The sequence below is a fragment of the Eurosta solidaginis genome, chromosome 1 (genome assembly GCF_040869045.1).
Source record: "Eurosta solidaginis isolate ZX-2024a chromosome 1, ASM4086904v1, whole genome shotgun sequence".
In the NCBI taxonomy this organism is placed as follows: domain Eukaryota; kingdom Metazoa; phylum Arthropoda; class Insecta; order Diptera; family Tephritidae; genus Eurosta; species Eurosta solidaginis.
This window is the reverse complement of record NC_090319.1, coordinates 299,136,261-299,153,687: the sequence shown is the minus strand read 5'-3', so window position 1 is coordinate 299,153,687 and position 17,427 is coordinate 299,136,261. Positions and strand designations below refer to the sequence as shown.

At 27.6% G+C, this 17,427-nt stretch overlaps 1 protein-coding gene across 18 annotated transcripts in view; it reads left to right on the top strand.

Annotated features, from left to right (window-relative positions):
- Nucleotides 1-17,427, top strand: part of ps (RNA-binding protein Nova-1-like protein passilla) — a 310,155-nt gene that overhangs the window by 276,669 nt on the left and 16,059 nt on the right. For all 18 annotated transcript variants that reach the window (XM_067761209.1, XM_067761216.1, XM_067761212.1 and 15 more), the window contains one exon: nt 4,773-17,427. This exon is cut by the window's right edge and continues 16,059 nt beyond it. In XM_067761209.1, coding sequence (XP_067617310.1) covers nt 4,773-4,993 — 221 coding nt within the window. In that variant the 3' untranslated portion in view covers nt 4,994-17,427. The remainder of the gene's footprint in view (nt 1-4,772) is intronic.

The following is a 17,427-nucleotide window of genomic DNA, read 5'->3' as shown; positions in this document are numbered from 1 at the left end:
CCATACCGAAATGCCTTGGCTTCATATGGAAGTGCTTCCTCTTTGCACTTTCATATGAAATTCAAGCACTTTCATATAAATCGAATTTATATGTTAGTGCATATGGGAGTGCTATGCATATTTTTTACATTCAAAGTGTGAATATATATCTGTGACCCTAAAACATTCATTGAACAATTACAACATTATCCATAAAAAAACCCTAAGGGATTTTTAAAATAATCAGCATAACAATGTAGTAATGTAGCTCCAAAATAATACCGACAGGATCCCAAAGTAATTCTAAAAATCATCTCATTAGTCCTTAAAATATCAATTGCCATTTTCCATGGATTCTCTAGGACGTGTAATTTCTACAATATAACCCATGAATAGCAGCACTGCGTAAAAATTTGCCTAATGATAATCATATAATCATAATAACATATGCTGCGACATTGTGGTGTGATAATTATGGAATTAGCAGAAGCAGTACCAAAATTGTACTAAAATAGTACTGACATGTCACCAAAACAATCTTTTTAAAATAAATGCTTAATAATCATTAAAAGATCATTTGTCTTCGTATACATCTATTTTGTACATGATGGCAAGTGAATAGGTTTTTTTTTAGCATCGTAGCACTGTGTAATAATTTACCAACCATTAATTCTCTGACTTAAGTTTAAATAAATAAAATTGACAGCCTCATTCTGTTTGACTCTGAAGCTTACGTTTTCAGTTAACGTCTAGCTTTATATTATTCGTCATCAGCACGAAAGCCATTGTCAAATTTGTTTTTGGCACTTTGTCTTCGCTTTCACAGCAGCTGTTCGTCTCAGAGAATGCCGAGATAACTTAAGATTCGGCTTTTATCTTGTTGATTATTGTTTTGCGGTTTGGACACGATAGCGTCCAAATACAAAGTTTTTTTTTACACTGAGTTTGCTGCTCTTGATTTGCACGGTACTGTATATGTATACCTTAAAATTGACATTCCTTAAAAACAAAACATAATCATGAAAACTTTTGGATATTCACAGCACTTGCATTACGAATGCAATAAAGCCATGGTGCACAACATCCACTTATTGTCTCATTTTCATGCAATTCTATATATGTATAGTGTTAAGTAGGAACACTTTGCTTACATACATAAATGTTAATCAACACATATATACTTAAGTACATAAAATCTCGCAAAAATTTGGGGTTATAAAATATTGTTTTAGGTGTTTTGTTTAAAATTTCTTTTTTTTTTTAACATAAAGGGATTGGTTTTTTCTGTTTTTGTTTAATACAAGTTAAACATATTAGATAGTTTATATATAATTTTTAGAAATATGCCTTATAAATGAGTTGATCGTTTACCGAAATTTGATACAAATTTTATAAAAGTTTTAAATAGGAGATTAATTAGTAATTAGATGTAGTATTAATATAACATTCATAATGCAGCGCTATCGAGCCCTAATAGCCAGAATATTAGTCTACCAATTTTCAACAATTTAATTAATAACTTCGGATAATGAAGTTTGAACGGTTTAAGCAGGGAAATGTAAACGAAAAAGTGCCTAAAAAAAAAAAAAAATAAATCAAATTAAATATATATTGGCAATAAAGATTACACATCAAATTTTTGGTTTTTGTAGAATATGAATTTGCATTTTACATCTTTAAAATAAAATGCCCATATATTAACTGTTGTTGGGGTCTCCTACTATTCAGAATGTTAATTTTGCTGTCTGTTAATTTAATTGCTCAATTTACTGGCAGTGTGAAACAACTTTTTTTTTTGTTAATTAACAGCAAGTGTTCCAAAAATTGTGTATATGCTGAATATTTTCGCTGTAAGGGCTTGAAATATTATAATTGATGTGTTGTTATACCCCAGTCAAGGCTATTAGCGTGAGGGTTACAATCATTATGATGTAGAAAAACTTTTCACCCATTTATATATATGTTTAAGGTGGCTATTGCTGTTAGTTTAATAAGTTAGGATTTACAGATATTTAGTTGCCCTGTTCGCTGGAAATATGAATATTTATAAGAGAAAATTCACAAGAGGTTCGTATTTGTTGTAAAGTCTTAGGTTGAGGGCAGGGTGCTCACTATAAGCTAGGCTAGGCTAGAGGCAATTTTTATTTTTATATACATATTTTACAAGCTTGAAACGTTTCGGCACTCTGCCATCTTTTACAGTTTTTCAAAAAAAAATAATTTTCAAAGCCTTCATATTGCAAATTTATGGAAATTCCTCTTATTTGCAACCTTCTGCAAACGTTCGAATGACTAAACTGTTGAATAAATAACACCAATATTCAATAATGCGAAATGGTCTTTATTAGACTACTTTCACAATAACACTTCTACTTCTCGACAGATAGCGTGCTTAAATCAAACTGATTACTGATTCTCAGCTTTACCTCATTTTATACTTTGTGATTTCCTCGTTCGCATACTTTTAGGCGTTTAAAGAATTTAACTTAGTTACCAGCTATAAAATTAGCAGCTATAACTATATATGCACGTTATAGCTTCTCATATGCGCGTTTATATGTGAGTGATACTTGCACATTATCTACTTTTGTGAGCATCTCAGATGAGATATATGCAAGTGTTTTTGCGTTTCTCTCCGCTGCGTGTACGTACATATGTGTAGACATAATGATTGATTCGTTTATGTAGATACAAGTGATTGCTTGCTTTATTGTTGTTGTGGCTTTATTTACTTAGTATCAGATTAGTGATGGGAGTATCACTTAGTGTCACTAATATTCGTCACAATATTATAGCAACGGCTCTCGCTTTCACTCTGTCCTCGGCCTTAGGTTTTTAGTTGTCTCCGTAGTTACCAATATAAAATTTTATTAAAATATAGCAGATATGATAGATAGGATACTTTGTGAATTGCCTAGTTCTTAAAACAAGCTGGAAGTTTGTTTGTTTACCCTAATCAATGACTTTTTCAATGTGATTAGAAAATGCAATTTTGTTTGTAAAATATTATGTTCTTTCCTTGTACACATACCTGGCAGCGTGCTCCGCCTCCCACAACGAGGATCCTGTGTTCAGCTTGCACTCAAATTAATATTAAAAATTAGGAAACAAGTTTTTTCTATTTAAAAAAAAAAATAGTAATTTGGCAAACATTCCGAGTGTATTTCACTCAAGAAAAGATTGATCTGCCTTGCAGATGCCATTCGGAGTCGGTGCAATTCGTAGGGAAAATTAAAAGAAGCACGGCGAAAATTGGAAGAGAAGCGCGGCCTTATTTCCACTTCTTGTGAAAGGGCACAACTAAATATGCGGTGTGCTAGAACTATAATTTTAAATAACCAATACTGAACTATTGAGCTTTTCGTTCCCATCAAATTTCAAAATAATTGTATGTAAGTATCTTGGAAAATTGACATAATATTTTGTCCTGAATCCAAACCCGGTCAATTAACTGTAGATTCATCATGATGCAGAAATCATTTGCGAAGACAGTATTCTAGTAAGCACCAGTGTTTATGGTTAACATAATGAATAACGATGCCGATGTCGGCACCGCCCCAAAGTAGCTTGCCAAATTTGTTCTTTTATGCCAAATTTTTATATTTTGGATCTGTAATTTAAAAATAGGTTTTGTCGTCCATAACTGAAAATTTAGTTTTAGAATTGTGAATGTTTTAAATTTTGTTTCTATTTGATCCTAGCATCTGCATATTTGTGGTTTTAGCTTTTTTGATGACATCTCTTGTAGACGTGGAATAGCTCCTCTTAAATGTAACTATACTATACTTCTCTAGTTTCATGTCTTCTGTTCAATTTGCTTTGCTCTACACTTTCCGAAGTATAATCAAGCAATGGTTTAAAAGCAATTTCTTCAAAGTACAAAAAAATGCTTGTCTTAAAATTGTGCACCGTGTCTCAAATTTGCAGATCCCTCTGTATGATTCCTAAGACACAGACGTTAGCAATATCGCTGACTTCAAGACTGTGGACTCTTTCAATGTTGAGCACTAACAGATCAGACCGTCATAGCTTCATAAAAAGATAGGGCTCAATTGTTCACAATTAAAAACTCAAAACATGATAATCTAGTAGAAAAAATACCTCGTAATAGTTTTTTTAAGTCAGTTTAGAATACAATTTTTTTTATTAAATATATAGAAATCTCTTTAGAAAATTAAAGCAAATATTGAGGTATGTATGTAAAACACTTACTACAGGAAATCAGCCTTTTATGGATAATAAATACTTCTTTGAGTACGATATTCATTTACACACACATTTATGAATAAACTTACGCCAATAAACATATGCAAATATTCATACACACATACACATAAGTATGCTAGTTAGTTTGTATTTAGGTGCCTAGTAATATTATTAAGCTCTTATAACCAGCTATAAATATTTTGTTTAATACTTTCGCTAACACAAATTTAACAAACGAATTTACAAAAATTTTGTTTACTAATGCGTTTTTAGTTTGGCAAACTTTTGAAAATAATATTTTTAAAATTGGTTTTATATTTTTATTTGCTAACAATTTCTAAATCTACGCAAATTTGAAAATAAAATTTTTTTTAAATAATGTTTTATTTTTCTTCTTAATGAATGTAATACATAAAAAATTTTATATTTATTTGTATACCTGCATTCCGAAATGAGCAATTTGTACCTAATAGTAGTTTTCCATGTTCTTTTTTATATATGAAAAATATAATTAAAAAAAAAAAAATAATATATATATATTGCATTTGTGTATAAAAATCAATTATAATGAAACATTAAAATTACAGGTCCAAATGGTCGTAGTTTAGTTGAAATTCAGCATGTATCTGGCGCAAATGTGCAAATTTCAAAAAAGGGTATTTTCGCGCCTGGCACTAGAAATCGTATTGTAACAATAACTGGTCAACCGAGTGCCATTGCCAAAGCGCAATATTTAATTGAACAAAAAATCACCGACGAGGAGACAAAGAGAGCGCGACAAATTCCATTAACCACTGTTGTGACTTAAATAACGAAGTAATATTGAAACAGAATATAAAACAAAACAAAAGATACTATATAACCGAAAAAAAAATTTATAAAGCATTAAGGAGTACGAATTCATGCAGACAAAAAACAGAAATCATAAATACAAAAAAAAATGTTAAATAAATAATGTGAAAGATTGAAAATGCAAGTCATATATAAGAAAGCAGTTTAAAGATAGATGAAGAATTACTCAAGTAAACGTGAGCTAAGAAAGTTTAAAAGTACACACGACAAGCTTGCAAACAAAAGAAAACAGCGAGAGTGTAGCGTACAAAAGCAACAAAATGAAAGAACAAAATTTTGTAAAAGAAAAAAAAAAAAAACGCTGCGCGCAAGTCAAACAAAAATAATAAACTTATGAAACTCGACAAAAAAAAAAAAAAATTAATTTATAAAATAAAAAATAAAAACGCAGCGTTTAATGTAAGTAAAATAATTTTAATGAGGCAAAACGCAGCAAAAGAACAATAACAAATTCAACAAAACAAAAATTTTTAAAAAAGATATAAAGAGCAACTGAAGTACTTACTTACATATATATACGTGCATATGTAAATGAATTAGGAGAAATTTTATTATTATTAAAATTACATTATAAAAACGAAAAAGTACACTGTTAAGTATGTTTAACAACACAGGATTGTTATTGTAGTTGGGAAAAAGTGCAAAAGCAAGTTAAAAACTTAAAAAAATTAGCAAGACTAAGCCAAAAACTACATAACAGTAAAACAACTGAATAGAGACGTACATACATTCATACATACATACATAAAAACTTACATTTTTCACTTAGATAATTTGTACAAAAAATTGAGGAGACAAACCAGAATTACTATAACTAAAGTGTTTAGCGACCTTTTTGTGTTATATAAATTTGTTTTCCGCCGGCTCTAAGTCAAAATTTTAATAAAAACACGTAAGTATTTTTTCTTGTTTTACCAATATGTTTCGGTTACTCAACGAAACATATTGGTAAAACAAGAAAAAATACTTACGTGTTTTTATTAAAAATTTGACTTAGAGCCGGCGAAAAACAAATTTATAAAAAAGAATTACTATTTACTATTTCTATAATAATATAACAATAGTGAATTATAAAAGTATATATACAACAAACTATTGTAGTTAAAAGAATTCGATTAACTCTTTTAGAAATTAAAAAAAAAGAGCAATTGAAAAAATAAAAGATTACATATAACTTTTGACGAAACGAAATTACATTTAAATTTTTAGATTTGTAAAAAAAAGTACTAAAAAATAAAATTTATCATCTCACGAGCAATCACACACAAGCTGGCAAATGGTTTACATAATTCAAATAGTTAAATAATTTGAAAAGTTGAACTTCTCTTTCAGATAGACAGAAAATTGCAATACTAAATAAAACTATAGAAAATTTTGAATCTTTACATAAATATTCTTTAATTTTATAAAAACATGTTATGTAATTTTTTTTTTTTAATAAATTAATGTTAATACTTATCAAAAAAAAAAGTTTAACATATTTTTAACTTAATAAGCTTATCAAAGCTCTGCATTCAGCAATTTGTTAAAGTGTGGAAAACACAAGTGAATGCTAGTTTTACTTTTAGTGTAAGTTTTTGGTTACTTTTTGCTAATTTGCTTTTTCTCGTTTGAAAATCCGCCTGCTGAAGTTAACGAATACCCTTTATGCGTACTTTTATGTTTTTTAACATTTTATTTAATTTAAAATTTTATTTAAATCTGAAGTTACCTGAGTTGTTTGCAGTGTCGTAGATTATTAAGCCATACAATTCGGACTAAAGAGCCGTTGTTGATTTAATTCGGAAAGCCAATCTTTTGTACTTTTTTTTTTTTAATTTATCTTGAAATATCGAAAACAGTTAAGATTTTCGTATAAAAATATTTCCTTTAATTGCGCCAGCAAATGTTAAAAAAAAAAAAATGTGTTTGTGTACTTCACAAAAATTGTGCTTGTTTTGCAGGAAAAATTTGTGTCAAAATTCTAATTATTTTTTCTTGTTTTGAAGTAATTTTTTAAATATTTTACTATGCGCGAATAGTAACTTTGTTGTTATACTAAATAAGAAAATAGCATAACTTTCAAAATAGAAAATTATTCACATGACTATCGAATTTGTTACTGCAATAACTTTTAATAAAAAAAACTAAACCCCTGAAGAAGACCCGTATGTACTGAAACGCTTAGAAGTATGCAAAGAAAACTTAATTTTTACTTTCTACGTTACCGTGAAATTTTTATTTTTGCTTTCTAATTTGCCGGCTGTAAAGTTTCAACCCAGCCAAACAATTCCTAAATGCGAAACACCCGAAGAAGGCGCACATATATTGAAACGCATAATTTTTGCTTTATAGGTTACCGGAAAATTAAATATTTGCTTTTTAATTTACCGACCCCGTTAAGCAATAACCCGTCATACAATACTACATTCGTTATACTAAATACGCCATGAAAACCTAATTTGGGCTTTATGATTTACTGTTCGTAAAGTTCCAACCCAGCATACCCAACACATTATACTTAACCCCTGAAGAAGGCGCATAAGCTTCAAAACGCGTAGACAACTTAGTTTTTGCTTTCTATTTTATCAGAAAAAAAATTTGTTTGCTTTCTCATTAGCCGATGGCAAAGCACCTACCCAGCATACAATAATTTAGTCGCTACACTAAACAAAATCCCTGAGACAATGGGAATATCGATGAGTTTTGCCTTAGAAATTGTGGTATAAAAGCAAACAAAATACTTTTCCCAAAAATAAACAAAACAATTCCCATTTTTTTTTTTAAATATGCATACTTGCCAAAATGCAAAATTATTTGTCTAAAAATCGTTGCCATTTGTCTTGTTTGTAAAAAGAGTTTCTACAATGTATATAGAAAATCTTTGAAATAATATTCAACTTCGAAAATTTCCGTATGTAAAACAATCTGTATATCGACGTGCTAACCAAGAAAGATCATTTTTAAAATATTCGGCGTAAAAATATTGGAAGTGTTACTTTTCACTTGGCACGTCGATATGCAATGTTAAATATTACTACGAATTAGTAATTATATTATTTACTTTTGGTGCTTTTTATAATTGTGTTTTTTTTGCATTTGTTATTTTCTTTTGCTGTGTACAATTTAAAGCTGCGTAAAATTTTTTATATTTTTGTGTTCATAATATTAAAAGCCGAAGTGAGCTATTTTGTTGCTTTTGAAGCGCTCAAAGACAAAAAAAAAATACTTCTGAGCATTTTCAGTAATATAATGTTTTGCTAATTTATTTCAACTTATAAACACTCTTCACATGTGAAAAAGTATACTTGCGTCTATGTGACTTGACAATGATATACACAATTTTACATACAGACGTGCTATACGAAAAGCAACACTTTCAAAATTTTTAAAAATAATATCTTTATGTAAAAATTTTGAAAGTGCTATCTTTCATATATATAGCATATCGAAATTTACATAGATAATACATATATGACAAACACTATACCTAAAAAATTGCTGCGCTCGCCCTCCCTATCAGTCACCCATATTAGAAGGTAAATATTTAGCTTTAGAAATTACTTAGTAACTTATATAGGTTGTTTCTATAAAAAATTTAAATTTTCATGTTAATTGTTGCTATATTGATCTCTTTTTTAATTTTTCTCCAAAATATATAAAAGAAAATGTTTTCCATTATATGATGATAAATAAAAAAGCAAATAGGTTTTAATAGCAAATTTTAAACAAACATGTAAAACTTTAAGGTTTAAAGCGTGAATACCCTTTGATATGTGTTTATTATTTTGCTTTAACTAGTATTCGCTCACATATGTATAATATACACTTATATATCTACATATATATAAAATTTGTTTACCGTTTTTATTCCACCCTAATAAACCCCCTCATAAAAAGTACCATTTTGAAGTTTTTGCTCGTGTTTACTTAATTGCCTTTTCGTTGTTCCCCTTTCGTTTTCATTACGACTGTTTAGTTCATTTTGCAATCTTTGTAATGCTACTATTTACAATTTTTTGTTTGTTATATGTATATGAGTAATAAAAAAATAATAATAAATGATCAACGAACCACTGGTAACAAACACAACGAAGCAGCTGACTCGTAATGTTGTTTGTTATCTGTTGTGTTTCACAAGGAGTATGAGGATGGTAATGATGATGATGAGAATGATAATGATGTTCATGGTGGTGATATTCATAACGATGTTTAATGGTGTTTAGCGATGGAGTGACATTGAACCAAAACAGCAACAGAAAGTGGTAAAAATGTGTTGCGCGCATTCTGAGTCTCCTTTGATTTTTAAGTTTTGCCCAAAACAAAAACTGTTTTTATTTTTATGCCAGAAAAAAATATTCCTTTTTTGAAACAATTGCGTGGTACACACTTAATACTGCATATCTAGGTTTTAAGTAATTGGATTTTAATGAATTTTAAAATTTTTATATTTTATTTATAATTTAAGTTATGTTCTTTTTATTTAGAAGATGTGAAGCTTTTAAAAAATTAATAATTATAGACATCACAATTTGTTGTTAGCATGTTTTGATTTTTTTTTAATATATAAAAAGTGGTATCGAAAACGAGCGCGATGGCCTTTTTTGAACTGGATTTTTTCTACTGTTCTAGTATCGAAAAAAGTTTCTAAAATGGAATTTTTTTGGAAACATTTTTTTTTAATATAACTTTTTTTTCCTTAAAAAAAAGAAGAAAATTAAAGACCGACAGCCATCAGTAAAATTATGCATTTTTTTATTGAAAATTTGTTTCTTAATATTTTAGTGTAATTAAGTTTTATTTTGATTGCAAATTTTTATTTCTTAATTTCTTTATTCATTGAAACTTTTTCTTAATTGAAATTTTTTTTCTTAATAAAACATTTAAAACAGAGACGTTTTTTAAAAAAACAAATTTTTTTAAATTAATTAATTATTTTTTATTTTCTTTTTGAAAAATGAAAATTAAAGACGGCAGTAAAAGCATAGCTATGGTGGTTGTGTGCAATTTTTTTTTTTCGGTTACAAAAATTTTGGTTGTAATAAATATATATATTTTTTATTCTATTTACAAAAAAAAAAAAAATATAAACTATTTTTTTTTTATTAATAAATACGTTTTTTTTAAATATTTTTTTGATTAAATTTTTGAAATAAATTACTTCAATAAAATTGTTTTTTATGATAAAATTTTTTTATTAATTGAGATTGATTTTCTCATTGAATTTTTTTAATATAGAAAACAGAATATTACAGCCACAAAAGCATAACTATGGGTATTTTATTTAATTTTGTATTTCAATTAAAAAAAAAAAATTCAATGTATTTTTTTTTATTCTCTTTACAACAAAAGAAAAAAAAATTGTGTTTTATTAATAAATAATTTTTTTTTATATTTTCAAACTAGGGCTCTTGAAATATATATTTTTTTTGTATTTTTTTTAAATTTTTTCATAATTAATTTTTTTTATGAGCTAAAATAATTTTGTTTATAGAATTTCTTAAAATAATTACAACAGAATATAGAAAATTACAGCCAACCACAACCACGTAAGCATAGCTATGGTAATAATCTGTAATTTTCTTTCTTATATTAAAAAAAAAATTATTATAAAAAAGTTCAATTACCAAAAGATATTTTTTTTATTTTAGACGAGAAAAAATTATTTAATTGAGAAAAAAATTTTTCCAATAAAAAAATAATAACAATTTAGAATTAGTAAATTCCGTTAAGAAACAATATTTTACCGATACAAGAAAAAAATTAATATTAAAAAAACTTTAAAGAAAAAAATATTTTACCAATAAAAAATTATATTAAGAAAAAAAGTTACGATAGCAAAAAAATCACATGAATTATTTTAAATAAACTTGAGGCCATCATGCTCGTTTTCGACCATATAAATATATAATAATTTTAGCACATACGATTTTATACGCGCGACAATGCGTTTTGAACTTAAGCTACCTTTGAATGTGTCATTAATTGTTTTTGTTTTTATAATTGTTAAATTAATTAAGTTTAAATTTCAATAATAATTAAAACAAAGTGCAATCGACATAGTTTATAAATGCAAATATATATTATTTAGTTTCATATGTGAAAGAATCAATAATTTAATTTGCTTTAAAAAATATTGTTTAAAAAAAAAAAAAAACAAAAAAACAAATGCATAAAAAGACAATACTAAAGTTTCAAAAACACAACTAGAATTTACAATTTTTTTTAATAAAAAATGAAATTAATTGCATTAAAAATTAAAATTTATTCACCATTAATTTTGTTATACTTTTTTAGTATAACTAATAGCAAAATATATATAAAAATTGCATGCTTTCAACCTTTTAAGTATCGAAAACGCAAATTAAGAACTTCATCATACTTATGTACATACATACATATATTTTTCCAAAACATAAATACCGATTTTTTTATGCAAAAGCCACTTACAACTAATTTTGTGCTATCATATTTAGCGTATTTTCAGTTTTGCTAAATATATTTTGAAAACATTGTTAAAAACCTACTAATTAAGCATACATATATACAATACATATTTCTTTAATTTCAAATTTTTATAAACTTAGTTTAAATCCATTTAAAAATTTTAAAAAATAAACTTCTTTTTCCTTACATCATGTCAAAAGTAAAACGCAAAAAACACATTTATATTTAATAAAATAAATAATGAAATTAATTAAATAAAAAATATGCAAAAAAGAAACAAACATTTTATTTTATTTACTTAATTCTTTGAAATCATCAACGAGTCAGGAGTTAATTTACGTTTACATAGTTTAATCAATCAAATCAATCAGTTATGCGCCCATCACATTTCTTCCACCAATCAAAAAAGTCACCACCATGCGCAAAACCACCACTGTCCAACACACAACCATTACAAAACCACTTCCATTACTACGACTACTACCAAAAAAAAAAAAAATTCACGATCCACCAACGATACCTACGCCATCATCATCCTCATCATTATTATCAACAATACCCAAAAACGCAGACATGTTCATAAAGTGCAAACTATATAATTAAACAAAAAAATAATAAAAATTTATAGACCAAATAATAGTCAGCTTTATTTTGTAACAAAATAAAAAAATAAAAAATCACTGAAAATGCTCACTCAAAATGTTTTTTTTTTTCAAATTTAGTATAAAAAAGTCTGCGACACATTACGACACATTTTCAATCAATTACATACAAACAAACATTTATCACCTCAAGCAAATTACATGTGTGCATATATGTAATACTCCTATATTGCTAATACAAAATGCTCGCAATGTGTTTTGAATTCGAAATCAAAACAAGACAGCCTATAAAATTTTCGTTATTGTAGCAGCATAAGTGTGACAAGAAAAAATTTAAATTTGGTTACATTCGATTATTGAACACAAAAACAAAAACATTCAAACAGCAATATATCGGCACTCTGATGTTTGGGAATGTACCTAGCCTTTTGTAGCAATAAGAGTATTACATATATGCGTGTGTATAAAATTTAAAATTTCAAAAATCATTTTTTGTGTATAAAAAATACATACGTACATACTGACATACATACATATGTACACATTTAAATATTAAAATTATAGTAGGATGTTACGTATAGACACATAAATGCCTCATAAAGCTAGTAAAGCGTGTAAACATAGTAAAGTTATATGAAATAATGTCATGTTTACGTAGTTACAAGGCATTTTCAATGTTTACGCGTATACCCTGAGCATATGTTTTAGCTATGTAAAAAAGTTAAATATATATAATTTGATGTTATTTTTTGCTGTTACAATATAATCTATGTTAATCTAATTGAATAATTTAATTATATATTTTGTAATTGTAAATTTTGCTTTCATATGTGTCAAACAATTATATAGTCAGTTTTTTTTATGAAAAAAAAAAACATGATATGTACTAAAACAATAGTTTACTTCACAAAAAAGTGTCAAAACTGCAATACGTGATGATTTATTTTAAACAACTCAGGCTCATATCTCAAAAGTACCTAATAGCGGAGGTGTACAAAGATATAATTGAATTGGGATTTAGAGAACTTATAGTGCCACCCAGTTAACCTTTTTCATTACGTTATGTTTCGTAATATCTGGCAACTCCCCTCACACTTAAAAGTGCAAAATGCAACCATGCATCAACTAGTGATGCACTTGGCATCACTACAAATGAAGGAGTCGAATAACGGGAGGTTCAGCCAATCAGAATTCTCCACGTCATAGATAAACATCTTTATAGAATTCCACACTGAATTAAATTTAAATTAAGAATGATTCGGAAGTAAGATTTTCGAAACCCTATTTTTTAAATTTCCTTAATTGAAATGGAAACTAAAATCGAAAGTCGAAGAACTGTACAAGAGAGGCTGGCGAGCAGAATAATGCAAATAATTAAACATTCTTGTAAACGCGCCTCAAATCATTATCACACTGTTTGCGTTTCATTTGAACCTTTTTGTAATTTAAGACATGTTGTGTTTCATGTATAACTTATAGACCACTCAAAGACATATAACTAAAAAGAATAGCAAAACATGTCAATTAGACAGAAAACTTCACAACTGACAACGGGATGGCTCTTTTGGTTTCTACCCCAACATGATTTTCATCACGTACTTGCGCCCACATCTTAATATCGGAAAAGCTAGACGATGAAGAATTGGTAATTCAAAAACATATCCTAGCAAACGTCTCCATGTTAAGTATATATACATTTATTTTCTAATATCAATAACAGCAAAAATGCTCAATTCAAGGTACTTTTTAACGATTGACAGCCCATTTCTACTGAATGGATTTCGTAACAAAACCTTTTCCGTATAGCCACAAACGATATCAAAATCAAAAGTCTAAGTCAGTAGGAAGAAAGGACGTTTCAGAACCAATGTTTGTAAGCAAACGCAAGTATATGCATCAGAGCCGACTTAAACTTGAATTGAGCGAGGAGGTCCCTACCGAGCGCTGGGCCAAAAAAAGTTGGAAATATTTTAGTTGGAATAAATTAGGAGGAAAAAGTCCAAAAAGCAGGAATGATTATAAAACAATATATTTATATTTGTAGCCTACGGCAGTAAATTGGATTAAAATAAACAGGGAAGTTGGAGGATTTGTGCATTTGTGTAGGACACTTATTCCAGAGCAAATATAAGCTAGGGGTCGTAAATAGCATAGTCGCACATTCGGTATCATTAAACTCATATGATAAAAAATAAGTATTTGGCAAGATTAATTTCCGAAGAGATTTAGGTTGAGCTTACATATTTTATGTCAAATCCGAACGACATCAACAAGGCAGTTGAATTTTCACTGAGAACCTTTTTATGGCAGAAATATGCTCGAAGCGTTTTCCAAATTACTGCCGAGAAGCGATCCCGCTTAGAAAAACTTGCTTCCAAATTAAAGCAAATTTTTTTTAATTTTCCATGTTGCTTTGCCCGGGAGTTAAACCAACGACCAACGGTGTGGTAGAGGGAGTACGCTGATTTTTTAACGCACTGACAATTTTTTGAGAACTGTTTTTGAAAATTTAAAATAAATCTTAAATAACACGTTTTTGGACTTCAGACACAAGTTTTAAATTTACACTACCTCTTAAAGTCAAAACTTTGTAAGAAAGAAGTTTTGCACAAGCAGGAACAAATCTGTGTGAAGAACACATATTTTAGCAGAAGCGCCTAAAAGTATGCAAAGCAGGGGAAAATGTCCAGCATTTTAATCTTCTGTGTTTAATAATAGCATGCATGCCAAAATTTTTGGTAAGAGTAAAATTTTCTGAAGCTTATTAACAAAATCTTCTACGTTGTTTCATCTGGGAACGTGCAAAGTTCGATTTCTTAAAATTTTGTCATTTTCAATAACTTCAAGTGGCGAACAAAGTGATGCGGCTAAAAATATGTACTATAATAAACAGTGACATATTTACAACTTAACTAAGATTTAATGATTGTGGGCACTGTTAGCGAAAAAGTATGTGACGAATTCATAAGCTAAAGGCATACAAACGATAAAATCATTTAAAGTATTCATGTGCACTCGCTAAAGTTCTCTGGTTGAAAATTATTTTGCCCTGGTGTTTAATTCTTTAATTTGTTTTAAGAGGAAATGCGAATCGAATGCTTTTAGGCCACATAATTTTTTTTTTATAATCAAAACAAAAAATGTCCTTCGAATCAAATTATAGAATAGGTCCTCGGGCGCCTTTTGTGTTCTTCAGACTATTTTATATTTTTTAATTTGAAAGTCATGATTTGACTTAATGTTTTCTACTTGTAGTAACGTTTTTTAACTAACCGCAATGAATACTAAAATATTCATCGGGGCTTTAAAAATCGCAATACACGCCAAAACAACTCTTAAATAAAACAGTGAAAATAGTGTATATTTTAAGGCGCATTTTCTTTGTATATACCTATACCGCTGATATTTTTTTAATTCGTAAGCATTGCATCTTTTAGGCGCTTAATTGTTTTCATATTATTCGACTAAGGTAAATTTTAACCTAAATTTTCGAAAATATTCAATTGAAAATATACAGAGACACGGTCCCATGTTACACAGCACGTACACATAAGTTATAACATATACATATGCAACACTAACATATTCAATAGGGTGCCCGTTATATACTAAATTTGTTTTAAATATTAAAGAAATAGCAGTTGAGTGCGCTCGGATATTTTTTAAATTCTCGGATTTCTGGAAAATTATAAAATACTTGCTTTTTGTAGACTATTAAATTTCTTATAAACATACGCATTATTATTACTATAAATTAAAATTTTGGAGAAACTTATTAAAAACTTTTATTCGAGATTTAGGCCACACAACATATCTTCCTGAAGTAGACTTCAAACTGAGGTCGAAATATCGACAACAATAAAGTCATATATTGGATATGCAAAATCAAAATCGGTTTTCGACATTTTGATATATGTACATATTTGTGTGCTCTAGAGCTCGAATAGAAGTTTTTAATAAGCAACAACACTACGGCCGGTAAAAACTACAAAAGAAACGATTTTGGAGAAACTACAAAAGTGCCAAACACGTTTATGATTTTATACGAAATAATTTCAAATTAATTTGAATTGATTTTGTTGATTTTAAAATTTTGTTTGGTCTTGAACTTTAAATATGGTCTTCGCTGCGTCGTTACGAAAAAATAAATCAGTTTGTTTAATAACGTACACCGTAATACATTCATACAACGCAAGTGAAGCCAAGATATGCGCTTGTTCTGCAGTCACTTTAATATATATATACATTTAAACAAATATTACACACATAATTACATAAAAAACACACTTTAAATAAGAAAAAACAATTGTTTTTATGGAAATGTGCAATAAAAAATATATACATACATACCTACTACATACATATATACATATATATCTATATAAAGTCTTACATAGAAGCGCGTCTAGTTAAAGTTAATGAAACGCGCATACTTTTATATTTGTTCATTATTTAATTTTTAATTTTTTTCAGTGTATTTTACATCAACATTGTTTAAAACGTGTAAAAATTGTATACGTGTAAGTTATGAAAAAAATTTATTTTATAAAATAATTTTTATTAATAAGCAGAAATAAATAGTTAAAAGGTGATTTTGCATGCATACAAACATAATAATATATATGCGCCTTGAAATAGGCTAAGAAAGTTGTTGAACATTAAAAAAACAAAATTCAATGCATCACATAATTGTGATTAATTTAAAATTATTTATAGACATAATATTATAATCGTTTTTATTCATGCCACATGAAATTATGCATATTTTTTTTCTTATTTACTTTCAAATATTTGCTAAAACATAATAAAAATGAAACATGTTTGACAGGCCTTAATGTATTAAATTAATAAAATTTAATATGAAAATACATAAAAAGAAAAAATTAAGATTATATTGAAGGGAGAAAGTCAAACAATAGCACACATATACACACAACCATAGTCCCACTAATAAAAAAACAAAAAAAAAAAAAAACACTCGTTAAATGCATATAGAAATGTGTGTGTTATTGAAAATGTAATACAACAAAAAAAAAGCAAAATAAAAAAATTAAGTCGTATATACTACATAAAAAAGGAAGAGAAAATACTACCTAAATTTGTAAAGTTTCTAAATATTTTAAAACATAGTTAAAAATGCAGTGTAGTTAAACGTAAATTAATTATAAATTAACATATATATATTCACCTTCAAATACAAAAACAAACAAAGTAAAGCAAAAAAAGTGATTATAAAGAAACAAACATAGAAAAAATCTGTTCTGCAAATTTAATTCAATTTAACTCCATAATAATTCAATTTACTAAATACTAAGTAATTAATTGTAAAAGCGATGTTATATACACAGTACATACAAACATA